Source organism: Trachemys scripta, chromosome 21, assembly GCF_013100865.1.
Source record: "Trachemys scripta elegans isolate TJP31775 chromosome 21, CAS_Tse_1.0, whole genome shotgun sequence".
In the NCBI taxonomy this organism is placed as follows: domain Eukaryota; kingdom Metazoa; phylum Chordata; order Testudines; family Emydidae; genus Trachemys; species Trachemys scripta.
In genome coordinates, this window is record NC_048318.1 from 1517178 (window position 1) to 1544072 (window position 26895).

The 26895-nt window shown below is 47.2% G+C and overlaps 2 protein-coding genes across 6 annotated transcripts in view; one reads left to right on the forward strand and one right to left on the reverse strand.

Annotated features, from left to right (window-relative positions):
• The window catches only part of CCDC15 (coiled-coil domain containing 15), a 34281-nt gene extending 20546 nt beyond the window's left edge, over window positions 1-13735 (reverse strand). The window contains exons 1-6 of one of the 4 annotated variants that reach the window (XM_034754776.1): window positions 13690-13735; window positions 12433-12664; window positions 7888-8037; window positions 6744-6953; window positions 4694-4810; window positions 2208-2372 (exon numbers count right to left, since the gene is read on the reverse strand). In XM_034754776.1, coding sequence (XP_034610667.1) covers window positions 2208-2372; window positions 4694-4810; window positions 6744-6953; window positions 7888-8037; window positions 12433-12627 — 837 coding nt within the window. In that variant the 5' untranslated portion in view covers window positions 12628-12664; window positions 13690-13735. The other 3 variants (XM_034754773.1, XM_034754775.1, XM_034754774.1) reach the window with 3 other exon arrangements.
• Window positions 13736-14451: 716 nt separating this feature from the next.
• The window catches only part of HEPACAM (hepatic and glial cell adhesion molecule), a 92898-nt gene continuing 80454 nt past the window's right edge, over window positions 14452-26895 (forward strand). The window contains exon 1 of one of the 2 annotated variants that reach the window (XM_034754619.1): window positions 14452-14514. The gene's annotated coding sequence lies outside the window, so the exon portion shown is untranslated. Of the gene's footprint in view, window positions 14515-24776; window positions 25186-26895 lie in introns of those variants that run through there. The other variant, XM_034754620.1, reaches the window with a different exon arrangement.

Below are 26895 nucleotides of genomic sequence, written 5' to 3' on the forward strand. Positions count from 1 at the left end.
TCAACCTGTGGAACTCATTGCCACAGGTTATTGAGAAGGCCAGAAGCATAACTGGATTCAAAAAGAATTAAATAAATGCATGCAGGACAGGTCCATCAATGGCTGTTAGCCAAGATGGTCAGGAACACAATCCCCATGCTCTGGTTCCTCCTAAATATGACTGTCATAAGCTGGGACTGGACAACAGTGGATGGATCACTCAACAAATTGCTCTGTTGTATTCATTTCCTCTGAAGCAACTGACACTAGCAACTGTCAGAAGACAGGATACTGGGCTACATGGACCATAGGTCTGACCTGGTATGGCCACTCTTATGTTCTTATGTAATTAATGTGAAAATTAGTGGATGTTTTTGCACAATACATGATTCTTACTGTTTTTTTACACATATATGTCTGACATTTTATTAGATATTCACAGACAGAAATTTGTTAAAGATGCAGTTAAGATTGAGATTCTATACTTATTATAAGGACAAAAATCATTCTAAGAGCATTGCAGTTACCCCAAACTGACAAAATTAAAGACCTTAATTCTGAATGTCCTGGTGAAAAATAGGAGAAATTCAAAACTTTTTAAAACATGGAGATGTACAGTTAAGGTCCCCAAAAATGCTACTTTGACCCTGTAGTGTCACTAGCACTAACTTCCCTTTTTTCCTCCCCATTCACACCTAAGATCTGATCCTGCAAACTTTTACTCATGCAGTTCAGAGGGTCATGCTTCCACACTGAAAGATGGGAATTTTTTGATCAAGGACTTTAAGAGGTTTGCAGACATCTTAATAGGCAAAGCCACTGCACTCGTACAGTGGCCAAAACACGACCATCCTCCCATCTTTCTTATGTTCTTTTCCCCATAAGGGCTCTGAGACATAGCTGTGTGAAGCCAGTTGTAAGTGTGATGCTTTAACCACAGGAGCCCTTTCAATACAAATTGAATAATTCCATGATCTAGGCTTAAGTCTGTATATACAGATTCAATGTGTTCAGCTACACCTGTCGAACTGGTGGCACGCAGAATGCCAGTGAAGAAGAGATTCTTCAGCATGCTATGTGTATTTTTGTGGACTTCTGTATGTTAATGAAGGTGACTAAAGTTTGCACAACCACTGATTGACTAAGGGCAACGCTCTTGTCTGTGTGCTCACCTATTTTATGGATGGATAAGTCTGTCTTGGAGTTTGGTTTTTTTCCCCCCATCAGAGCATTACTATAGGAATGCAGCTTTCTGTTTTACTTTGGGTTAACTCTTACATGAACTCTGAACTTGGGTCCTGCCAGAAATATATTACTTTTCAGTTCATTCTTGCAAAGTTAAGGCCACTTTGCACTAATCTGTCTTGTAGAACCCTTGTTTAAGAATCAAAAACGAAATTTAGGGGGATTGGAGACCTCTGGTAGCTGGTAATGGGACATAGCACAAAAACTGTGCAAATACTGCAAAAAGCTACTTGCAAACTGTTCAATTACATGTGCATATTCTTAGCTATATTCACCACAATTTTTAAAGTTTCACAAACATTTGTACCAGTGAATACTTGTTTACAAGAATATTTTCAGCATGTGGAAGTCTCACAAATACTTAGGCAAGTATCTGAAGCAGACAGAACTTGCTCAAGCCCTCTTGCTTCAATATCTAATAATGGATCAAAAAAAATAAGAACATCCCATGTCTAATATAAACCATTCTTGGCACAAATAGTAAATGTTCCCATTGGGTGAAATGTTTGCATAAAGTAACAAATTCGAACAAATGCTTCTATAAATACATCAGCCTGCTTGCAAACAGAAAAAAAAAAAATCCAGTCATTAAATATGCTGTCACAAGAACCTGTCCCAGATTCACATGGAATATTCACCCGTAATCGAGGGTTCAATTCCAGCCTAAAATGGCAGTGATAAAACAATTAAATAGCTACTTGCTGTTTAGTGACTCAAGTGAACAGACACCCATGTAAAAAAAAGTCACCACCACAAATGCTACTCTTTGCTATCAAGCTCAGCAGAGAGGTCAAAGTAGAAGTCTGAACTCGTATCTGGAGCCTAGAGTTCAGGTTAGGAGGTCAACTGACAGGGCAGCACCACTGCTCAGACAGTAGCTGTTCTGGACCAGAAACCACCTTTACTTAGAACAAGAATTCGGGACGCCAGGACTGGCTGACCCAGCCTCAGTCACATCTGGTCTGGGATTTTAGATGTCTTACTTTTCCAAATTCAAGTTTGTAGTACAAGTTGTCATCACCCTGCTCAGCCTGATTTTTGGTTGTTGCCTGGTTTTGTAGTTCAGCGGGAAGGTCATGATGTCCTGCCAGAGGAAACTCCTCACACTCTTCTCCATGCACTCGAGTTGGCCTGTGAGACACTGGTTTCTGGGGGGGGGGAAAAAATGTGAGATTTAAACTTAACTACATTATTTCAATGCAGGAGCAGCTCATGAATATAAGACCCCTGTAAGCTTTGGGTGTAAGAGCAATCTGAGGACACTTGTTCTGTGGGTCAGTGGAGACTAGACACGTTGTAAAGAGGACATGCTCGAACTTCAGTAGAGGGGAATGAGCAAGAAATAGTGCCACTGCAGATTTTAAGTGGTGGACAACCTTGTCAAAGGTGCAAAAGTGACTAGCTGGTGGGAATAAAGGAAGTGGTCTTCTGTGCATGTCATTTGGCAGTTGCAGGAGATGCAAACATTTAAAAAAAAAAAAAAAGACAACACTTGCTAATTGCTGTTGCAGATTCTCTTAATACTTAGAACAGCGGATCAACAATGCTATGCACAGCAACACACTAATAACAACAGATTCTAGTTTAAGCTGGAAAATACCTAGAACAAGAATTGGTGGGTAATTCTTTTATTGAACATGGAAGCGTTCAATACATTTAATCAGGCCATGGAAGATAGAGAGGTGGTGTTCACAGAGAAGCAGGCCGAATATTGATTTAGACTCTTGATATCGGAAGATACAATAGATCTTAAAGGGCATCTGTGAAAATGAAGGTAGGTAAAATGCAGACTCAGGGTATCATGGACTCAGGATTTGTTCTACTTTGCTGTTTCTATGCTAGACGAAAAAAAGACACTCTTGAAACCTTGCAACAGGCCAGACCAATAAAGAATGCACAATGGCAAGAGATGAGAGAGTTTTATTGGCTTATGTATGTAATGACTGCGTTACTTATGAGCATTGAGGCCACTAGCATCCCAAAAAAGTGCCAATAAAACGTTTGTACCGCTTCACCCAGTCATGCACCATGGCTTTCAGAGAAACCTGTTCATAAACAGCTTGAATATGATAAGGCAGTAGTTAAGCTATTTTGTAGCTCTTCCGCCATAAAGCCAAAGTCCTTGAGCACCACAAGCCCAATAGTGCACATGTCAAAAGAACTCCCTCAATGACCCAGAAGCAACTCTCTAAATCAACGGTTCTCAAACTGTGGGTCGGGACCCTGAAGTGGGTCATGAGCACATTTTAATGGGGATGCCAGGGCTGGCTTATACTTGCTGGGGCCTGGGGCCCAAGCCCCACCACCCAGGGCCCAAGCCCCACTGCCCAGGGCCAAAGACAAAGCCCAAGGGCATCAGCTCAGGGTGGTGGGACTCAAGTTACAGGCCCCCTGCCTGGGGCAGTGAGGCTCGGGCTTCGGCTTTGACCCTGCCCCGCCCTCCCCTCCCCCCGCCTGGGATGGTGGGGCTCGGTCCCCCCCTCCTGGGGTCATGTAGTAATTTTTGTTGTCAGAAGGGGGTCGTGGTGCAATGAAGTTTGAAAACCCCTGCTCTACATGAAAGTGTGTATTTTAAAAGCCTTCTAAAACAAATTGGGCCTTTTGGGAAGCTAGGAACTGACAACCTCCCCTTGCAATTTTCTAATGGTATAAAGCACTGTTTTTGTTTTGTTTTTTGGGGGGGTGGGGTGGGGATGGGGGGGGGAGAGGTGTCTTGCTAGGTCACATAACATCAGACCTTCTACCCATCATTTGGGCAGGACTGAACGTGGCCAGCCCTAAGCCTTGGGCTAGTGTTATTTTGGGAAGCAAACTCCACATTTTAAAAGGAGGGGTCTAGAAGGAAATGTTGATCTGGAAGGCCGACAAACAAAACAACACCCCTTCACCTCCCACCCCAGACAGCTATAGGATGCGGTTTAAAATGCTAGCCCTGGAAGTGGATAAAGAAAAAGAAAGTGACCTGGAGTCTCTCTCAACTGTTGGCTCTGCAGGGCAAAAGGAGGTTGCTCATACAGAAGTGAAGAAGAGCATTGGCATATCTGCTCCCTGTGTATTCAGGGCTGATGGGCAAGAAGGAGCCATCTTTACAGTCCTGCTCTGAATAATGATAGTACTTTAATGGTGGTTGTTTCAGTAAGTTTCTTTTCATGTGGTTTTCAGTGGAGCTTGCTTTACCTGAATGAATAGTAATAAGAGGGGAAGAAAAAGTAACCGGACAGTCTAGGCACACTACTCGGTACTGTAAAGGCATCTCCTTGGGTCTCTCAACCCCAGTGAATTTAAACATATGGGATAATAATTATTAAGTGACAGCAATAACCCATTTTATTTTACCCTTTATTGAAAAGATCCACTGCACTGTGCAGTTGGCTGATTGTATAGGGCTCAGGATCTTCACACAGTGCAACAAATAATTTATGATCACTCTACTAGACTTAGCTCAGCCACGAGTCAGCCCCTCACTTACATTTCTGCTTGTGCTGACACCCCAGACGCCTCCTGGAAGTTCGGGTGGGCCTGCTCCTTTGGGCACTGTTTTGCAGGATGCTAGCCGGCGACGGACCTGTTTCATAGTTTTGCTAAGCTGCCAGTAAGAAAGACAGATCAACAAAGTGCTAACAAGTATCAGAGGGGTAGCCGTGTTAGTCTGGATCTGTAAAAAGCAACAGAGAGTCTTGTGGCACCTTTAAGACTAACAGATGTATTGGAGCATAAGCCTTCGTGGGTGAATACCCACTTCGTTGCGTCTGATGAAGCAGGTATTCACCCACGAAGGCTTATGCTCCAATACATCTGTTAGTCTTAAAGGTGCCACAAGACTCTGAAGTGCTAACAGATTGACAGTTTAGTGATAGCTTGCTGCTACAAATGAGGAGAAGGCCAAAAGGTTTATCACAAGGTAGAAGACATCACAGCTGAAAATAATCGTCACTCAAAGTGGCCAACATCATCTTGGGCGCTCCATTGCACCCTCAGGCAAAGTATCAGTTGCTTGACTGTTGGGGGTAATCCACTGACAGGTATGTGACCGGCAGCTGCAGTGCCTTGCAAGCATACCTCAAGTCTAATCCATAGGACAGTTCTTGGTAAAAGAAAGAATTTTGTTTATGGCCAATTCACTCCTTGACCAGTCTGTTATGATTGCCAGGAATGTGGCCCATTAGTATGTGATCACCAACAGTTTGTTTCACTTGCCTCAAAGCTGTCACAGCCTGACTTTGGTTCCTACTGACCTGTTTTAGATTTGGACTTTGGGTCTAGACATGAGACATTCTAGATCCCATTCCTGCTACCCAATCACAGGTGCTGTGTGATTAGCTCAGAGAAAAACCTGTGCTTTAGTCAATTTAGCCTCAATTCTCTTACCACCAGTAATCTGTGCACGAGAGGGAGAAGGGATTTACCCCCCCCCCCCCAAAAAAAAATCTGTTAGAAGCCAGTACCAGAAGCTGGATGTCCACCTTGATCCAGCTGATCCAGTTCTGAATGTCCTATATACTGACACAGACACTGAGCAACATTAACCCAGAGTGGTGGTTTCTTTTTGTTTTAATATAAGCAGGTCTAAGGGCTTAGGATACAGAAAGATACCATAATTAGAGGGCGCACTGAACCAAAGCCCCAGATACCTCTAAACTTCACTGAATTTGGATTGGGAACTGAACTGTTAAACTCAAGCACAGACACATAGGATAGTGAGTAATTTTTTAAACTGCCAAGATAAATCATAAGCACTGTTATGAACTTTAAAAAGGCAGCTGGCCCCTACCTCACACATTCCACAAGGCTTTAGTTATCTCACCCCTTTGTTCCTGGGTAGTCAGGCTGTCAGTGGGGAGAGGACTCCATCTAGTGCCTTCTACCCAATGACACACACCAATGGGGAAGAACCTTTATTTTATGGAGGTTTTACTTCACTTCTTTGGAGGTGTTTCACTAGCGGAGATGCAAGCATTCCCTTTAACTAATGATGGATTAAATTTAATTGCAGCATTCTTAATAGGGATATTTGTTGTTAGTTTTAATACTGAGATTATGGCTAAATGGAACCTCAACAATATCAAGAATCCAAAAAAAAGTTCCCTATATAATAGCTTTGTACTTTACATTCAATGCTTTGTGGTGGTAAACACACAATGACATCCAGTCCATAAAAGGCGAGACTGGAGTAAAACCACAAAACATACCATCATCTTCCACCTCAAGGACAGGTAAGTGTCACGAGTGAGATGTACAAAAGGTAAAAGTAGGGTAAGCGAAGTAAAGCATTGTAATGTTATAATGTAATGACCCAGTTATAACAATAAAACTCACACACATGCTTCCCTTGTAATTCTAAGTGTCAGAGTACTTGCAAAGGCTTTACGTTCATGATATGCAAGCTCATTTCTAAAGGAGAGTGCTTCTGTATCGCAGTTGGGGAAGTTTTAATGCTATTTGTTACAGAAAGTATGTTTTCATTCTGGGCATACAACAAATGGAGGTTGTGAGATTGTTGGCTGTCAATAAACACTCACTGTGTTGGCTTGTTGATAGAACAACTGGCTTTGCTTCTCTCTTCCCTCTTCCTCCCAACTGGCACGAAGCTGCTGCACAGGGATCAAGTTGGTACCAGAACTGCAGATGGCAGATGCTGCATTACTTCGATACACACATGTATTCCTCTTAGGGGTCAAGTGCAGTGCAGAATCCGAACATCGCATCACAACAGAGCTTTCTTTTTCTGCCTGCAGTGATGGGGGGGAAAAAAACCCACACAAGTCCAGAACAACCGTCTTACCGAAGTCACTCATTGAGTAAATCCACGCACGTGTTGACAGTTTGCTGCCTCTGGGATTTTCATTCACGTGATGACAGAAAGGTAGCAGTAACAGATGGATTTTTGCGGTTACACCCCCCTGTGGCTCCGCACTCAAGGGTTGAGTGCACCTGAAGGTTAGTGCCCCCTCACCAAGGTGATCCCTCATGGAACTGAACATGTGCAACAAGTTTATTAAAGGGAATTGCTGTGCTAACCTCCCTTCCTCATTCATCCCCTCCTGCCGGAGTTCAAAGATACAAGCAGGGCAAAAGTATAGCTCTTCAGAGGCAATACCTCTTTCTTCTTCTTCCTCTGCTGACAAGGCAGGGGAATGGGGAAGAGAGCAAGGAGCTAGCCCAGTCCAGCCCAGCGACATGTAGCTCAAGCAGATTGCAGTCAGAAGAAACTAGCTAGGAAGGTTCTAGAGGTACTGCAGGTTGGAACATGCACTTGAGAAGGCTCATGCTTAACTACCAGTACCTAAAAGACCCCAAAGACAGAGCTAGGGAAACTCCCAGCCAGTCACAAACTAGTGCACAAAACGTAACATTAGGAATCCTGCAAGGGTCGTATCTGTAATAGACACCTCAGCAATGGTTTTCAGTTGTGAGTTCCCTGCTGGTCTTCACTAGGACATAGATCTCTGGACATTAAGTCTGTGCAATATGCCTAGAGTCAAAGAAGCTGGGGAAATAATTGCAAATTTCCTGACTTTCTTAAGAGACAAGCCTTAAGATTGTATAAATAGTGGTTGTATTTACACAGGAATGTTTGCTTTTGAAGCAGTGTCACCATCTAAGCAAGGCTCCTTGTGTGAATCAGAGCAGATAGAGGCTGGTGTTGATACAGGTTTGCCCTACCGCTTCACAGGATTTCTGGAGCTGCTGCTTTCTCCTCATCTTGATTTGCTGATTCACCCTCTGCTTCACTTCCCCCTGGAAGCGTTTCAGATTTTCCTCTTTTTCCTTTTGCTGCTCCTTTAGCTCCTCTTCAACCTGAAACGCTGAAGCCTGGAACAGGTTAAAGGAGATGTTCAAATTAGCTTTTTCACCAAGCAGCGTCACAACAGCCTGGATTTCAGCTTCTCTCTCTCCGGGACCTGTACATAAACCTACACACAAGCAGTATCTCTAGGGAAAGGGATGTGTGTCAATGTTCTGGTTTAAAGGTAAACACAATTAGTTAAAATTGTGACAGTGTAACACAGATTGTTCTGTGAATCTAGTAACAGCTGCACGGATGGGTTGGGAAGATCATGTTACAAAGTGGAAATCTTTACTTTCCCCCTTTAAAATGCATAATATAAAAAAGGAAAGAAAAGGGGCATGTTTAATAAAGCAACTCGTGGGGCAATCAGACATGAAGCTGCTTTCAGAAAGACTCACAGAAGCCACAAAACCCGAATCAGAAAACTGAGGGTTGACACCCCTTGTGGTCTCCATTAAGGCCCAGTGCAAGTCCCACATCGGTCTTTCAACAACGTTTTACGTACCCATCCCAGATCTGTTATAACATGTCAGGGAACTAACTTACGGGGCCAAAATAAAGCAAGACCTGCTGTTCTCACAGTATTTTCACCATCTGATGGAAAACAAACACTCACATAAATCAGCAATTTAAAGTTTCTCACTTGCACCTATGAGGACCATTCATCCAACAACATTAGCTTCAAATATGACTTGTATAAATATCCTAAATTCAACATTAGCCCCACACCAAGAGCAGGCATTCAACACCACAAACCCAAATTAGATAAATTGCAAGAAAACTCAGAAAGAAAGAAAAAACCTGGCATTTTTTTTTAGATTTACCTTTCTCCACGAAGCTTGATGTATAGTACGAAGATACATAAGTCACAGCACATAAAACCACAACAGAAGCACAACTTCTAAGACTGTCTCCAAAATACTCACTGTAAACCCTCCTTCCATCAGGACCAGAATGGATCCTTATTACTGATTGTTTGTATTAGAACAGCGTTTTGAGGCCCTAATGCTCCATTGTGCTAGGTACTGACCAAAGACAGAGCAAAAGATGTTTCTTGCTCCAAAGAGTTTACAACCTAAACAGACAAGACAGAAAGGATAGTGAAAGGGATAGAAAACACACACACAACGAACAGGGATGACTTGTAAGCATCAGGCGAGTGCCTCCCTTGATTGATTGGTTTAATAGTGTTTGACCAGATTTGTATTTATTTGAGTTTACATTTGTTTATACTAAGTGTATTCTGTTACAGGGGGAAAGGAGGAAGAGGAGCACGCAGGACAGCTAGAGTGAGACTGTGCAAAAGAATTCCAATCCAAAGTATTAACACATTTCTACTCGTCATCACCAACAAAACGAGCTCCATAAAAAGGTGAAAAGGAGGAAATCAAGTTATTTGACAGACACTTTTTGAGACCATCCACAGGCTTCCTGCTTTTTAAGGACATATCAAACATTATGAAAAGCTTTCAATAAATTTTGTAAAACTCAAGTTATGCGCTTAGAGAGAAAACTACAAAACAACTGAATATTAACAGCAGCAAGGCTGCACATCACCACATTACACTGCTGTTGCAATACAATGCAAAGTGCCTGCATAACACACAATAAATGAGAGCTAGAACAGATCGCAGCTTCATTAAAGTGTGAAGAGAAGTTTATGGTATATCAAGCCTTAGTCAATCACCCATCTGTAACACAAAAGATAAAAAGGCCCTCAAGTTAGAGCAACACTGTTCTGTACTTGGAACGATGCCAGTCTCTGACTTCCATAGGTAGTGTCATTATACAAGTATCCTAATTCTGCATCATGCTCTTATGATATGCAAGAATTGTACATCAGTGCATATGACTGCACCAAATACTTGTGTTTAACAATGCTGCACCATATACCAGAATCTATGAACTTTTCACAGAATCATAGAATATCAGGATTGGAAGGGACCTCAGGAGGTAATCTAGTCCAACCCCCTGCTCAAAGCAGGACCAGTCCCCAGACAGATTTTTGCCCCAGATCCCTAAATGGCCCCCTCAAGGATTGAGCTCACAACCCTGGGTTTAACAGGCCAATGCTCAAACCACTGAGCTATCCCTCCCCCTTTGCCCATACCTGAATGCAACACCTAACCTACCTGTGAATTCTGTACATGGGTAGCAGGTATAAGAGGTCAGGGGAGGCTAAGCCTCCCCAAACAGGATGAGGCACACCTGCCTTTGGAGGCACCCCAACCCACCACCTTTGGAGCGCTGCTGCTGAAAGGGCGCCCGAGCCATGTCCCCGTCCACACTCTGCCTCAAAGCCCCGCTCCCGCTTGTCCTCGTCCACCCGCGGTGCTCCTCTTCCTGCCCCTGCTCTGCTTTTTCCCCCAAGAGGCTCCACCCTCACTTCACCTCTTCCCATCCCAGAGGCCCTTGCACCTTTCCACCCCCTCCCGCCAGGGGTCCCCCCTGCCCACCAGGGGTGAAGAGGCACAAGCAGCAGTGGAGCATGGACAGGGCCTCACGGGAGGAAGCCGAGCCAGGCCGGCTTCGGGATGGAACAAGAGGGCAGGGCCACAGTTGAGGCACTGGTGCCCCCCCCACGCTACTTCTGGGGAGCTTCTGGCACTCGCAACCAGCCTCCCCAAATACAGGTGTCACAGGCCGCCCCATGTGTATTTATTTGTAAATATGCTAGTAAAAAACAAAAGAAAAATCACAAGGCCATTGCTGATTGGTTTGCTATATGGGTTAGGTAAAAAGTCAAAATAAGGAACCTCAAAACACCAGCATATCAAAGCTACTATTCTCCTGTCTGTTTCCTACCAGAGGAGGACTATAAAATGGGCTACTCATTTTCATTGAGATAGATAGTTGTGCGTGGCAGCCCTTGTGCCCTCTAGAGTAGGATTTTGTGCTGGGCCAAAAGAGCACATTTCAGTTTCTACCTGCTCATAACAAATGTGTCTTTCTAGCACAATCAAAGTAAACACACTGGGGACAGTGCTGCCGTCCACTTGGTTGAGGATTCTATACAAGAAGAAAACAAAACAGATCTCTGGGCACAAGCAATGAAAGAGAAATAGACAAGTAAGGGCAAGGATGTACATACAAACCAAAACCTTCTATAGCATACTTATAGACTTGAAGACCAGAAAGGACCATCATCGTCATAATTCTAGTCTGACCCCCTGCGCACTGCAGGCCAGAAACCCTCACCCACCCACTCCAGTAAATCAGCCAGAGATTAGGGGTCCATTACAGAAGTCCTCAAATCATGATTTAAAGACAAAGTTACAGAGAAACCACCATTTATACTAGTTTAAACCTACAAGTGAGGAAGGCAAAAAAACCCTCAGGGCCTCTGCCAACCTGACCTGGGGAAAACTTCTTCCTAACCCCAAATATGGTAATCAGTTAGACCCTGAGCATGTGGGCAAGACCCACCAGCCACACACCTGGAAAAGAATTCTCTGTAGTAACTCAGAGCCCTCCCCAACTGGTGTCCCATCACTAGCCATTGGATATATTTGCTGCTCGCAGTTGCAGATCAGCTACATGCCATTGCAGGCAGTCTCATCATACCATCCCCTCCATAAATGTTTCATGCTCAGTCTTGAAGCGAGATAGGTTTTTTGCCCCCACTGCTCCCCTTGGAAGGCTATTCCAGAACTTCACTCCTCTGGTGGTTAGAAACATCTAATTTCAAGCCTAAACTTGTTGATAGCCAATTTTATATCCATTTGTTCTTGTGTCCCCACTGACACTTAATTTAAATAACTCCTCTCTCTTAGCTGCACTTAAGTTCTTCTGGAAGGTCCCTAGACTCAGCAGTGCTTAGGTGAAAATTCTGTCGACGTTTCAGGTAAGTTTTAAGAATGGAGGTTTTATTGAGTTAACTGTGAAAATAAATAATCTCATCAGTATCACAGCTGCTGTGGGATTTATTTAAAAAAATAAATTAGTTAAAAAAATGAACTTGTTTGCACGTTTTCCAGAGTACTATAGATTGTCATCTTAAGGGTTTCTGCATTAACAACCCTTTAAGATGAAGGGAGCAGTTCAGGTCTCTCACAGATATCATTTCAGGCTATCTGCAAACTCAGGAAAACAACGCTGTATTGGTTTACATTCAGGTCACCTTTTCTATCTTCACCACTATGAGTACTAAAATAGATTCTGCAGCAAGGGAGGACTTTGGAGCTGTGGAATCGCAGAATACAAAGGGCCCTGCCCATGACTATCAGATTTCTGGGGAAGAGTAGGGGAATAAGGAGCACAAAATCAAGGAAGAATATTTAGAAGCTATAATCTGAACCCTAGCTGAGATTCCCACTCAGAGATGATCTAATCCTGGCCTGGGCTATCAAATCTGACAAGGGAACAATCTGGAGAAAGCAAACAGCATAACAGGCAAAGCATTCAGACAGGGCACTCACGAAAGCAATGCTCTCCTCCCATCTGCCACCAGCTTGGGCGCTCTCCACCCAAACTCCCACAGGGGCCACGCTCTGGTTCCTCTCAGCCAGTACCGCCTGATTCACTGCCATCCACAGACACCTCGCTTTGTCCCCTACAGGCTGTCCCACCGCCATGCTCCGGGCACAGGGCTGCTGCTTCGCAGGTGGCAGCATCCCAGTCACACGGGAAGGCAGCCCCTCATCCACAGCCCTGTTCAAAGACAATGAAAACAACAGCTCAAGGGAGAGTTCTAGGCAAAAGCAGCCCAGTACCCCCAACCCCAGCACACCCCCATGAAAGCAACCCAGAGCCTGCTGCCCTGCCACAGACATCCCTACACCAGCCCCAAACTAGCCCATTGCTCCCACTCCCACCCCAGACACTCCCATCCCACCCCAACAAAACCAACCCAGTATTGCCACCCCTAACCCACCCCCATAAACCAGCCCAGCACCCCTTGCCCACACCAGGCACCCCTACCCCACCCCCACAGACCAAACTAACCTAGCGCCCCCAGCAGACACCCCTAACCCACCCCCATAAACCTACCCAGCACCCCCCACAGACCAACCTAACCCAGCGCCTCATGCCATAGACACCCCCATCCCACCCCAACAAAACCAGCCCAGCACCGCCTGCCCCCACCAGACACCCCAACCCACCCCCATAAACCAGCCCAGCACCCCTGACCCACACCAGGCACCCCTACCCCACCCCCACAGACCAACTAACCTAGCGCCCCCACCAGACCCTCCAACCCCCATACACCAGCCCCACGCCGCCGAAACCCACCGCTACCCCGCAGCCCGGCGCCCCACTAACACCCATCGCCATGGCAACTCAGACACCCCCCCCGCCCCGCTCTCACGCGAGCCCGGAAGCAGCTTCCGCCAACCGACACTTTGAATCCAGGCGCCGCTTCCGCCCAGCGCGCTCGTCCCACCCCAGGACACGCCCCTTCCGCCACGCTCACTGCTGGACACGCCCCCAGCGGGGTTCTACAGGGCGGGGCGGTTGACGGCCGCTGCGCAGGCGCGGTCCCAGGCGGCGCAGTGGTGCGCGGGCGATAGGCGGGGCCGGGGCCGGAGCAGGCGAGTCCAGTGCGGGGCGGGGGCCAGTCCCGCGGGAGCCCGGCCGAGGGGGGGCCGGGGACAGGAGTGACCCGCGGGGCTGGTGCTGCGGGCGGCCCGGGCGCTGCCACACTGTACAGCTGGGAGCCGCGGAACCAAACTAACCCCGGATCTGGGGGGAACCATGTCCAGGCAGAGGCTGCTGCAGCACCCGGCCGCGGGGGGGCCAACGATCAGCCTAGAAACCCCAACGCCTGTGCCCCGCCCCGCCCCGCCATGCCCCTTCCCCGGGCCTGCCTCGCTCACTCCAGTCCCCCTCCCTCACTTGCTCTCACTCACGGGGAGGGGAGGGGGGGGGTGCAGGCTCTGGGCTGGGGCCGAGAGGTTTGGAGGGGGGAGCAGGCTGAGCGTGGGGGCGGGGGATTGGGCAGGGAGTTGGGGTGTAGGAGGGGTTTGGTGTATGGGCTCTGGGAGGGAGTTGGGGGGGGCTCCAGGCTGAACCTGGGGCAGGGAGTTGGGGTGGGGGAGAGGGTTTGGGGTGCTTGAGGGAGTTCAGGGCTGGGGCAGGGAGTTTGGATGCAGGAGGGGGCAGGGGGTTGGCGTGTGGGAGGGGGTTCAAGGTGCAGGCTCTGGTTAGGAGCAGCTTATCTCAGGCAGCTCGCAGAAGCGGCGGCATGTCTGGCAGCGGCTCACAGGCAACCAGGCTCTGCACGCTGCCCCTGCGTGCAAGCACCGCCCCCATAGTTCCCCATGCCTGGCCAATGGGAGCTGCAGAGTCGGGGCGGGGGCGGTGCACAAAGATGCCCTGGCCACACCTCCTCAGCCCTGCTGCGCCGTCAGACTTTTAGCAGCTTAAAACCTCCCGGATTGGCTTCAGTAGTCTCCGGGAGATCAAGCCCAATTCCAGAAGACTCCCAACCAAACCGGGAGGGTTGGCAACTCTAGCGGTCCTCGGGCCACCTGTCGGAGCGGGAGCCAACCATGCTGGTGGTAAGCGCCATAGGGTTAGTTTCCCAGACCAGCAACAAGGGTGACCCGGGGCAGTGAGATGGGCCTGCCAGGTGGCCCCAGACCAGGCCTCGGGGATGCTGCTCTGGATCCGTGGGGTGGCTGGCTAGTGGTCACTTACACCAAATGCACAGCATATTGGGCCTGCACCCAGCTCCTTCCCCCAGATCGTTGGGCAACTTAGAGCTCATGCCAAAGACAGCTGGTAACCAGTCCAAGAGTAAACTAGCTATGGATATACTAATTAGGAAAAAGCAACGGGAGTGTTATGGACAGGTTAAAGCAGCCAACACGTAAACACCAATGAGTCACAGGCTGTGGTTCCAAAGAGTGACAGAGATGTAGTAACCTGTCTGGTGAATGCCTTTTAAGGCTAACCCCGGATGACCTGGAGATCTCTGCTTTTATTTCTTAGCCCTTGTGAGAGTCCAAACAGCAAAGATAACTTTCTTCTTGTGAGCATCTTTACCTGTCCTTCCCCCAGAGTTCAAACCCATGGGACGAGTGCTCCTGCACGTAACTTCTTTGTGGGTGGATGGGGCAGTCAACAAAGTTCTCGTCCTACAGTGCCCCATTTGATAGCCCTTCTTTGTGGGTGGGGGAACCACTCTTCTTGCCAAGGTGCTCGGATTCGGAGCAGGTATTTTTACAATTATAAAGTAAAACTTCTATATTACCTTAGCATGGGATACAGACATTACAAGTAAGATTAATGCACACAGCAACTTATAAGCATTTTGGTGAATCTAAACACATCTTCACAAGTCTAACACCTATCCTGAGCAATATTAATATACAGGTGAGCTGGTGTGAATCCAGCTATGACACCTACAGCATTGGCAAGAGCTGGCACCTGGTTTACCAGCATCATGAGGGCAGCTGAAGGGGAGGGGCAAGAAGCGGCAGCTGATCTTCGGGCAGCATTACCATGTGCAGGGGTACTGGGGAGGAGGAGTGCTTGCTGTGCCAGCCCAGCCACAATGGGCGCTGGTTTTGGGGCTCTCGGGCCCAACAGCTTGAGGCTGACGCCCAGCATGGAAAATTTTAGCCTGAACATTTAAAGCTTAGCAAAGATAAACAACTGAAAACAGCATTTTCTAGCAGGAGGTGCTGGTGACATCACTAGTGGATGGTGCCACCAGCCCTGCCTGTAATGAGCCCCTTTACCTGGTACTGCTAGCTAGAAGCCTGTGCTGGCTCACGGGTGTAATTTGTAAAGTGTGGTTTACCACAAAAAAAAAAGAATTTAAAAATTGGACAGTAGCAGCCCATGACTCCAAGTGACTGAAGCTGGCAATAGTCTCAACAAACAGAGCCCTGTTGGTAGCTGCTTCCAGCTGACTCAAACCATTTGGGGCTTCAGAGTGACAAGGTGGGTGAGGTAATATTTTTTATTGGACCAACTTCTCGAAAGCTTGTCTCACCAACAGAAGTTGGTCCAATAAAATATATTCCCCTCACCCATTTTGTCTCTCTAATATCTTGGGACCAACATGGCTACAACAACACTGCATACACAGAGTGAAAGTCCTAGAATCTTCTTGTATAGCTAACTGCATCTATGTAGGGTTTTTATCTGGACAACATAGACAAGACTAAGGTTCATGGTGAGCCATGGGAGGTCTCCCTTGGAGGCCCACATAGCTCCCCACTGCAGTTCAGTGCACAGTCATGGGGACAATGCTGCTGTACCCCCAGTAGTACCACCCAACCTCTGTCTCCCAGATTCCCCCAAATCTGCTGGAGCACGGATCCCTTCCTCAGGAGCTCCACATTTTGTAGAGGGTGTTCTGTGGCTCCCATAAACCACATGAGGGGAGGCTCCCCTCCCACTTGAGCTGCTGGATGGCGAGATCTTGATTGTTCAGCGACCAGTCGCACCCGTAGCTCTAGTTGTGTGCATGAGAGAATACAGGTCTGGATCTGCAGGTGCCGTGACACATTGAGCTCAGGTGTTCAGCAAGAGATCCCTTCTGCAGTTACCAAATACAAACATGGCAATGTAGCATGTTCTCCTTCCTACCACTGAATTGTGGGGCTGTGTACTAGATCCCATATCTCAGCTATGGAACTGAGCTAAATTTCAATCCTGCAGTGGAGACCTTTGCTACTTAGTGGTAAATAAGGAATTTGGAATTTATGGAAAAGCAGTGACACCCAGTGGTCATTTAAGTGACTATTTGAAAACCACATGTTTCCTCATTGAGGAGCAGCAGCAGCTGGGGCTTTAAGAAAATCCCCAAATAATGTGAGCCTCACAATACAATCAAGGAGATGGCGACACTGTGAACTAGCTTCCCTAATGCAGAAACAGCAATGCAAATTAAGCAGAGCACACATTCTGTTTTTTAAGACAGACCTGTTTGCCAACTTCTGCTTCGGTAGGGCTGTGGTTTGGAACATGTTAATAACATCATAGAGGGAAATCTTATAACTTCACATACCATGTCGCGACACACATTTTACCAGGGCAAATATGACCCGAAAATTATGAGTTTGCAAATGATACTTCAAAAGGCGTACGTAAGAAAATGAGGACGGCTGTAATGGGTCAGACCAATGGTCCATGTAGCCCAGTATCCTGTCTTCCAACTGTGGCCAGTGTGAGGTGCTTCAGAGGGAATGAACAGAACAGGCAATCATCAGTGATCCATCCCCTGTCATCCCCTCACAGCTTCTAGCAAACAGAGGCTAGGGACACTCATAGCATGGGTTGCATCCCTGCCCATCCTGGCTAAGAGCCATTGATGGACCTATCCTCCATGACATTTTCATACAAAGATTATTACAATAGTGCGTAAGGTATCAAGACAGGGATACATTCTGTCACAGGTACAAACCATATATATATAACAGGGAATTAACGTAGACAAGCCTTCATTTCCTGACTATTAAGGCAGCATCAGGACACATCCACCTCTCAAGAAAGTTAAAGACAAAATCTTAAACATTCACTGCCATCTTCATGTTGCCTCCTGCGCAGTCATTAACACACTGATGTGTTCCACAGGGGCCTACTTACCCCTCTAACAGGAACTGGAGGGCAGTGTGCACCCAGCATCATCCTAGGTCACAGCCTTATCCTCTATGAAAATTGTACTTTAGTGCAGAACCTCAACAGCATCACATAGAACAGCCTGGCACACATGCAGCACTGCAAAGCCAGATTTGAGAGAGCAAGAGGCGGGTCAGGACACCTGAACCCCTGGGAACTCTGAGGTCTCCAAGGACAGAGAGTGACCAACACTTCTTTCCTTTTCCTCTTAAAGGGATGTCACCCAGACCACACTGGGCCTGATTCTGGTCGTACTTGCAGTCTTTTATGCCACCTTCACATCCTGGATATGATGGAAACCACTTCAAGCCAGGGGGTGCTGCAGCACCCCTAGTTCCAGCACCTATGACTGTGTCTCTTTGCTGTCTCTGCTCATGGCCAGGGGGTGATGCATTGGGTGCAGAGGGACGGTTATTTGCACATTCTTGGAGTGCAATTCACCACTCAGCAGGTGGATCTAACAAATCTTCGTTAAGGCAAAGCTCTCATAAGCAGTGGTCAGTTACTTACAAGTGGAAAGCACATCAGGATGGTCTCACCATGATCACATCCAGCACCAGACAATACACAGCTTCAGCTTCCCTTTATATAACTTTCTGCTATCTTCTACATACTCATTAGTCTGTCGTTTCCATGTTAACTCTCCTTTACTCTCAATACAGGTTTGATGTTAGCGCAAACCAGTTTCTTCTAGTTTTGTGATTATCTTTTGTTTTGCTCACAAACATGATTACTCTGTACCTTTCTTGCACGTGCACAACATTAAACACGATAAGCTGTAAAATTGTTGGATCACAGCTGGCATCAGTCAGGCCTAAATATGCCTTTCCTCCGAACACTCCCTAGCATGAAGCTATAGAATCCTATTTAAGGCTTCTTCAAGGCCTGTATTTCATTTATATCTCCTCTTTCCCAACTGCCTAACCAAGCGCCTGTCTTTTCAAATCTAAGTAATTAACATGATCACCAATATAGCTTGCATAGTTACAAAGCCCATTTGTATCCACAGATGTTCCCCAATCTTGTATGCTAACTTCCAGCATGGGGAATTTCCCAGCATATCTGTATCACTGAAAATTTCAACTTTCCTGACTTAAGGTCAACAAACATTCTAGGCGCCTACTCATTAAGACCTGCACATTTCAATGCAATGGTGGCATGACTTGGCTTAACTGTACCGCGGTGACTAGGGCATCACCAATCAGAGGGGCAACAGCTGATATGTTGGTGCTCTCATGGTGGGGAACTGGAAAAATTGCCTTGTCCCATATTCAGGTAACCTGTCTTGGAGCAAAACAAAACATTGGCCAGTTATGTACCCTATTAAAAGTGTCCAGCCCACAAGGTTACACAATATTTGCCTTCTTCAGCCTTTGCAACCTTGGCTTGACCTTGTCCCCATTGTCTCAGCTATACTGTACATTTTGGGGTTTCTTCAACTAAGGTAAACCCACATCCTGGCAATGCACTTTGCAGTAACTCATGACATAACCAGGTGCTGCTCACCTTGGGGCAACATGAAGTATCTGGGGATTTTCAGACTGCCCCACCTGTCTGTACCAGTATCTGAGGTTGAGCAACATATTCCTTTAAGATGTAACCTGCCATGGTAAATTCCAATGTGCCTATGGGCTGGACATCAAATACCCTTAATGCGTGGTTTAGTTCTGTGGCCATGGGTACTGCTACTACCAGAGGAAGTGTAACAGGGTGCCTGGAGGGCTAGACATCCTAGTGGGTGGTGCACACCTTACCTCTGGCCCCTTGTTTCCCTGGTTGAGGTGCCTCAGTCTTTTAGGTGGGGGAGGAGGGGTGGTATAGGGGGACATGGGCCTTCCCTCTCCACCCAGGGCCCTGGGTGAGTTGACTCATGAACAGGGAGCATGGCCCCTATATTCCAATTTGCTGGGGTGGCTTTCCTCCCAGAGCGCCCCCTCATGGATTTTGTGTGTCACCCTGCCGCAATCCCAGGCTCCTTTGGGCAGGGCAGCCATAAGGTTGGTGAGGGCAAACCCCACACTGTCTCTGGGCTGCAGTCACGCAGTTCCCTCAGTTGCCTGAGGTTCCTAGGTCTCCTCCGCAGTTTCCCTTGGCCGGGAAGACAGTCCTCACACTTCCTGGTGGCTGCCTCGGCTGGCGGGCTACTGACCCTTCCTCTCCAGTAGGGATGCGGTAGCTCCTTCCTCTTTGCCAGGCAGCCCCAAACTGAGCCAAGGTCTCCTTTTCTCCCCACTCTGGGCCTCACATTGGCTGCAGAGATACAGGGCAGGGCTCGCTGGGCCAAAAGGCTCTCTTTAACTCCCGGTGGGCAGTTTTTCTGCTTCATCACAGGAAGGTTCCATGTCTCATCAAGATTGCACCTCTTCTCAGCATAACAGACCCTGCACCAATCTATTCCTTTTATTTTTGTCCATTGAGCCAACATCTTATTAGTTATGAAGGCAGGCAGTTTGCCATTTTGAATTTCCTCCAGTCCTGTCTCTAGCTCCTGTATTAGGAAGCTGTCATACCACAAACAGATAATTTTTGATACGTTAGAGAAGAATGGTTCATTATTTTTCCCATTTCACTGATTCACTTCCCTAAACAGCTGTCCTGTTATCTTTGCATTCTAAGTATCCTTGAAATCCTCCCTTATATCTTCATTTTGTTGTTTATTTAACTTTAACAGGTTTTTCAACTGAACTCTCCCTCTCTGATTTTCCTTCCACAATACTGTGATATCCATGGTTCCATAATATTATTCCCAACTACCAGTATTGTTCCTATATCTGTTTTCTCTCTCTTCCTGTGACTCTGTCCCTTTTCAGGCTACTAAATTTCCTCCAATTCCACCTCACCCATTGATTCTCTAAAATTTTGCATGACAGTAGTTCAATGATCCATTACATAGTAGGGACCTTCCCAACTGGCCTTTTATCTGAGCCATACTGCATAAGTACCCGATCTCCCACTTCATGCTCCTTGCCACAGGGTTGGTCATCAAAATAGTTTTTCATTTCTCACTGGTCTTCCCCTAAATTAAGCAGCTCACATTTCTAACTGTGGTTTTATTTTTATATTTAAGCTTTGAATACTGTATTCAAAGGTGAAATAACTTTTTGGCCTGCGCTTTGTTAGCTGCTCTTAGCAACACTGTTTTACCGCCGCTTTTGAGCTCTTTATTCTTTTCTGAATCTCCGCCAACTAAGAGCTCAATACAGTTTTGGCGACGGTGTTATTCATTTTTCTTCTTCTTTGACTTACTAGGTGTTTTCCCTCTTTTTTTTTAATTATTAACATCCTCTTTAACACGTCCACTATTCCCGAATGTCTAGTCCACTCTCAGCTCTGCAATGTACTTAGAGTCTGAGCCAAAGCTCCTATTAACATCACTTTTCTTTAAATCACTCAGCTTCAGTTCTTGATTGTCAAACAAGACATTTCCCAAGGCCTCACTAGCTACTAAATTCTGGGATGTAAACTTTCTACCATATACGGCAGAGTGACACAGTTTTCCACCAATTTATTTGGCAGCTTTAAGCTTATCTCTGTACCTTTTATACTCTTTTGCAGCTGCAAAGCTGTACTGTCAGAGACAGTCCTTGAAAGATGGCTGCTTTTTGTTGCTTCTGGCTTTTCAATAACCACAGAGATCGAATCCGCTGCCTCTCTAGTGTATAGATACTGTTTCTGGGGAAGGGGACCCTGTCTTTCCACTCAGATACATACATATATTGTCCCACACTGGTGCTTAAAATGAGCAAAAACTGCAGCAAGAGGTATACACAGCTCCAAAACCTCAGTATTTTTCACAATCTCCCTCCAATCTACAGAATTAAGCCTCTTAATTGTAAACACCCTGTGAGCCATTGGTATACATATGTTCTCATTAGCCTGTGAGGTACCCCACAGCTTATTTCATCATTGCAGCAGGGAAAGGGCAGAGAAGCAACTGAGAGGGGAAGAACAGGAGTACTTGTGGCACCTTAGAGACTAACAAATTTATTAGAGCATAAGCTTTCGTGGACTACAGCCCACTTCTTCGGATGCAGCATTGGCTGGAATGCCAGTCTGTGCCTGGGAAACAAGGCCTTTGTGTGTGACTGAGATTGCCCAGGAGGGGCGAGGTCCAGGCTCCCCCCCGCCCCCACAAGGAACAACAGAGAGATTAGCTGTGTGAATTTACAACACAAACACACTGCTGGGAACTAGTACTACACAGCTCCTTCCCAGCAAACCTGCATGTGGCTTCATGAACCCACTTCCAGGGAGCTGCCTTCGCAGGCCAGATCTCATGGGGACAGGGGATTGCCCAGCCTGCACTCACAGGCGTGGATCCAGGTATTTCCCAGGCTCTTCTGCCATAAACCTGGTGGGGTCCAGCTCCGAGAGGCATTGTGGGAGTACCCAGGGGGCTGCCCCTGGAGTGTCCTCTTTTTTAAATGTTTGAATATGGTAACCCTAGCTTCCCTGCTCCTGCCCCTCCATCCCAGAAAGTCCAAAGTGCGAAGTGCTGGGAGGGAGGGGCAGGAACAGGGAAGCTCCACATCTCCATTCCTCCCCCTCCCTCCCAGAAAATCCTAAGCACCGCCAAACAGCTGTTTAGCAGTGCTTAGGACTTTCTGGGAGGGCTGGGGGTGGGAGCAGAGACGCAGGGCTTCCCCACTCCTGCTCCTCCCGCACAGAAAGTCCTAAGCACGGCCAAAGGTGGGGGAAGTGCTAGGAGGGAGGGGGAGGAGGCAGAGAAGCAGAACTTGTGCAATGCTCCCTTGTAAAGTCGCTGCTCTTCCACAGAATCTTACAAGCAGGCAGCCAAACGATGTTATACGGGAGCATTGCACAACTTTAAACGAGCATGTTCCCTAATTGAGTAGGGATGTAACATTGAAACAAGGTTAAGTGGGACAACTTTAAATGAGGAGTTACTGTATAGCAATACTTCATAACTTCACATACAATGATAGCACATACAATCCAACAGGATATTAATGTTCAACAGATCAAGACTTTTAAAATGATACCTCACAAGGCATGCTGTGTACAAAACATATCATAATTATATTACAGTGGTGAATATGGATTCCAGGGTGCTACTCAGAGTTACAGAGTGTCGCACTTTATTGAATTTTTGAACTTTCTCTACACCTATAAGAATTTTAAATTATAGAAATGTTCCTGTTTGCATTGATTTTAATTTTAATAATTTGAGTTGTAGCTATATTATAAGTGTTTTCTCCATTCATAATTGTAAGGGGTTACAATGAATATAAAAACATATACTTTGATAACACAAGTATTTTCTTTTGGGATTTTAAATCCAGTATAACTACTGATCTGAGATTAGAAAATTGACGCAAGTTATTTCAGGGCCCAAAGCCCCCAAGTTCCCATGGGCCAGTGCTAGGAACATCCTGATATGTCTGAAGTTAAAGACAGACAGACATCTGGTTAGAAGTTTTGTGCCTGCAGAGGCAAAAGAAGCATTTTTTCATTTTGGCTGCAAAAACACATGCCTTTGACAAAACCAGAAACAATTAAAAGATATGGAGTAATTTATTGCTTGTATTAGATGAACAGTTGATCTGTTTGGGGGAAGATAGGCCAAATGGCATGAACTGATGACTAGGGGCCACCCTGCGTAATGATTGCATCGTCTGTGGGGATTCAACCTGGGAGCACCGCATCTAGGAGCACAAGGCAGAGCCTTAGCCGCTTTGTGACTATCCATAGACTAACTACTACAGGGGCCAGAGGGCAGCATGAGTGTGAGTTGCACCTCTATGTTTGAGGATGGGTTAGGCAGGCAATGGTGTGAAATTGCTCCAGGTTTCTTTGTTTCTGGGTTAAGTTTGTTGGGGTTAGACAGTACCGGAAAGCTCATGGAACATTGACTGTGAAGATCTAGGAACCTTCCATGAGCTGTCAGTATAAAACTCAGGGTAACCCCAAAGGGTCTTTGTCTGGTTTGGGTCTGTCCTTTCCTTTCCTTTCTGCTCCAAGCTATGGTGCCTAATGACTCTCAGAGCAGGGCAGCAGTGAGAGTCAATAGGCACCACCAATAGGCCAGGCCTAGGTCTAGATTATCAGTTCTCAGATGATGTTATCTCCAAGGGGGAAACTTTATCCAGACAATGGGACTGCATCTCCAATCTAGCACTTCCAACCTGACCCCAAATGAACCAGAAACTCTGCTTACTAGAGGAAACAGCCAAAATGTCAGTCTGAAGCTGCCAGCATCTATCTACCACCAGCACAGAAAGGAGTTCTCTTCCACCCTTGTCTCCTCTTCTGTCTGTGCTTGAAGACAAAACCCATTGTTTAAGTAGCTGAGAATGTTCAGGTGGTAATTTCCCATCATTCAAGAAAAGGGTTAAGAAACCATGCTGGTATTGTAACTTGCAGTTGTTCTGCACACGCTAGTTGATGAAGCAGAAGGGGTCCCAGTTTGTGTGGTTATTCAGAATTTAAGAGTGAAACTGTTAAAAAGACCCCTAGGACAGCAACAGTTGTGGGTGCGACATCTAATGAGTCCATCCCTGGGCCAGCTCCTTGTCTGAGAGGACCGGCTGCAGCAGCCTGCTGAGCGGAAGGTACAGGAAGGCATTGCTCCCCCCGTGTCAGTGCAGATGCAGTGCGGGGGCCAGCATAACCCCGAGGCTTCACTGTGCCTGCACGGTCTGTACCTCCGTCCTTCCCAGGGCCGGCTCAAGGCAACAGCAAAACAAGCTGGTGCTTGGGGCGGCACATTTTTAGGGGCAGCATGGCTGGCGCCAGAATGCCGCCCCTAAAAATGTGCCCTGGCCGCCCTAGCTCACCTCCGCTGCTGCTGCCACGGCGCGCGAAACAGCTGACTCTCAAACCTGGGAGGGAGGGGGAGATCCCGAGCGGCCGTTTCGCGCGCCGCTGCTCCCCCTCCCTCCCAGGCTTGGGCGCCTGGGAGGGAGGGGGAGAAGCGGCGCCTGCGCTGCGGCCACTCGGAGTCACCCCCTCCCTCCCAGGCTCTCAAACCTGGGAGGGAGGGGGAGATTCCGAGTGGCTGCAGCACGGCACCACTTCTCCCCCTCCCTCCCTCCCTCCTAGGCTTGAGAGCCTTGGGGGAGGAGGCAGGGCTGGGGATTTGGGGAAGGGGCAGAGTTGAGGTGGGACCGGGGGTGGGGTAATTAAATAAGGGGGGGGGGGGGCGGCCAAAATTGTTTTTGCTTTGGGCGGCAAAAATCCTAGAGCCGGCCCTGCTCCTTCCAGTGTTAGTAGGGTTGTATGTTCTGCTAGTGTCTGTCCTTCCTAACACCACTTCTGTCTTTCCTGCACTGACTGTGTGCCAACTGCTTTTCAGCCAGCTGCACATCTTCCAGGCACTGGGACGTCTTGGGGACTGAGGTTATAAAGATGATGGCTGATGCCTTATTAGTAGAAGAGATGTACGGATGAGCGTCATCCACCTACCAGCAGCACACATGTACACAGCTCCTTGCAACCTTCCCAGTTCTTTGTTTATAATGCTGTACTAGCCAAGGGCACAGGCATGTTCGGGAACCCATTATGCTGGGTGCTCTATAGACACATGTACGTGCTGCCTCTGCCACAAAAAAACGTACTCTGTAAAAAGACAAACACAGGTGAGGTGAGGCGGAACGGGTGCAGTAATCAGAGGGATGATTGACACACACCGAATTAGCTCCATGCCCCTCACACTAACCACTGGGCATTGTAAATAACCTATTGTCACCTGCTGTGCTAGGTACACCTCTGTCTCTGACCCACCAATTGTCTATTGCTAATTCAAGCATCCTGAGTGGGAGATCAATATGTGGCTCCTTAGGTGCTTACCCAGGGCCCCCACAAATCTGTAGGGATGGAATTCGGTGTTACTGCAGAATGCAGGCTTCAGCAGGCAAGTCCACATGTCATGCCACCTCCCGGCAGAACAATACAGATCTGTCGCATCTTACGCGCATTTAACATGCGCGATTTCAGCTTTACGCGGTCGGGGAGGGGAGAGAAAAATAACAGTTTTAATACTGTACTTGTAGTGCAGGCGATTCTGCCCGCCATTCAACTCAATGTAATTTTGACTAGATGCGGTTTTCGCTTTACGTGCTAACCGCAGAACTGAACCCCCGCGTAAGGTGAGACTCGCCTGTATGCAGTGTAGCCAGGATCTGAGTCAACTCTCTCCTGCCATCTATTGACAAACTGGTGGAAAAGACCTCAGGAGCAGACCATACTTGCATAGACTCCTACTCTACCTAGGTCAGGGGTCGGCAACCTTGTGGTGTGCCGAGTCTTCATTTATTCACTCTGATTTAAGGTTTTGCGTGCCAGTCATACAGTTTAACGTTTTTAGAAGGTCTCTTTCTATAAGTCTATAATATATAACTAAACTACTGTTGTATGTAAAGTAAATAAGGTTTTTAAAATGTTTAAGAAGCTTCATTTAAAATTCAATTAAAATGCAGACCCCCCCGGACCGGTGGCTAGGACCCGGGCAGTGCGAGTGCCACTGAAAATCAGCTCGCGTGCCGCCTTCGGCACGTGTGCCATAGGTTGCCTACCCCGACCTAGTGCTCAGCAGCCAGACCTGTTTTGGCTGTTTTAGATTAAAATTCACTTTAGTCTTGACTGCAGAGGTAATGAAATGTAATTATCCTCATTGACGTGTGGTTTGCCTATTGAGGTTGCCTAAAAGGCAACAAACCTGTACTTGCCATGTCCTACGCCTCACTTGCTAAGCAGGGGTTAATGTCAAATCCAAGGGAAATTTGAGGGAGTGGACAAGTGTTTCTACCTGGTGGAATGGGCTCTGTTTAAAGAGTCCGATTTAACCCTCCACCTCCAGGGCTTAAAGAGAGAGCTGATCAGACTCCACTTAGAGCCCGTGGTTCTGCTCAGGGCTCACTAGAGCTGAAATCACTGATCAGCAGGTCTAGGGGACTGAGCCTTTCATCTGATTAGGGGAGAGCATTGTAGTGAAAGCTCACACAAAGGGCGCAGCAACAGCAGCGAGTTTCCCCACGCTCTGCTGAAATCCCCGAGAATTGGGCTCAGTGGGGGAATCTCGGAACATGTCACTACAGCTGGAGGTAGAGGCAGTGGTGCAGGGCAAGCAGTGGCAGAGACATTAGCGGTGGGTTTGAGCAGTGACAGCAGCAGAGGCATCCCTTGCAGGGATGGGAGGCGAACCCATGTGAGCGCACCCCTGAATTCTAGGGCTTTGCGGGTGCAGCAGAGGGGAAGGGAAGTGGCGTGTTAAAGGGACATTTGTCCATTGGATTTTCACACTGCAAGGGGGAAAGCTGAGGCAAAGACACTGCCCCCGTATTGTGAGG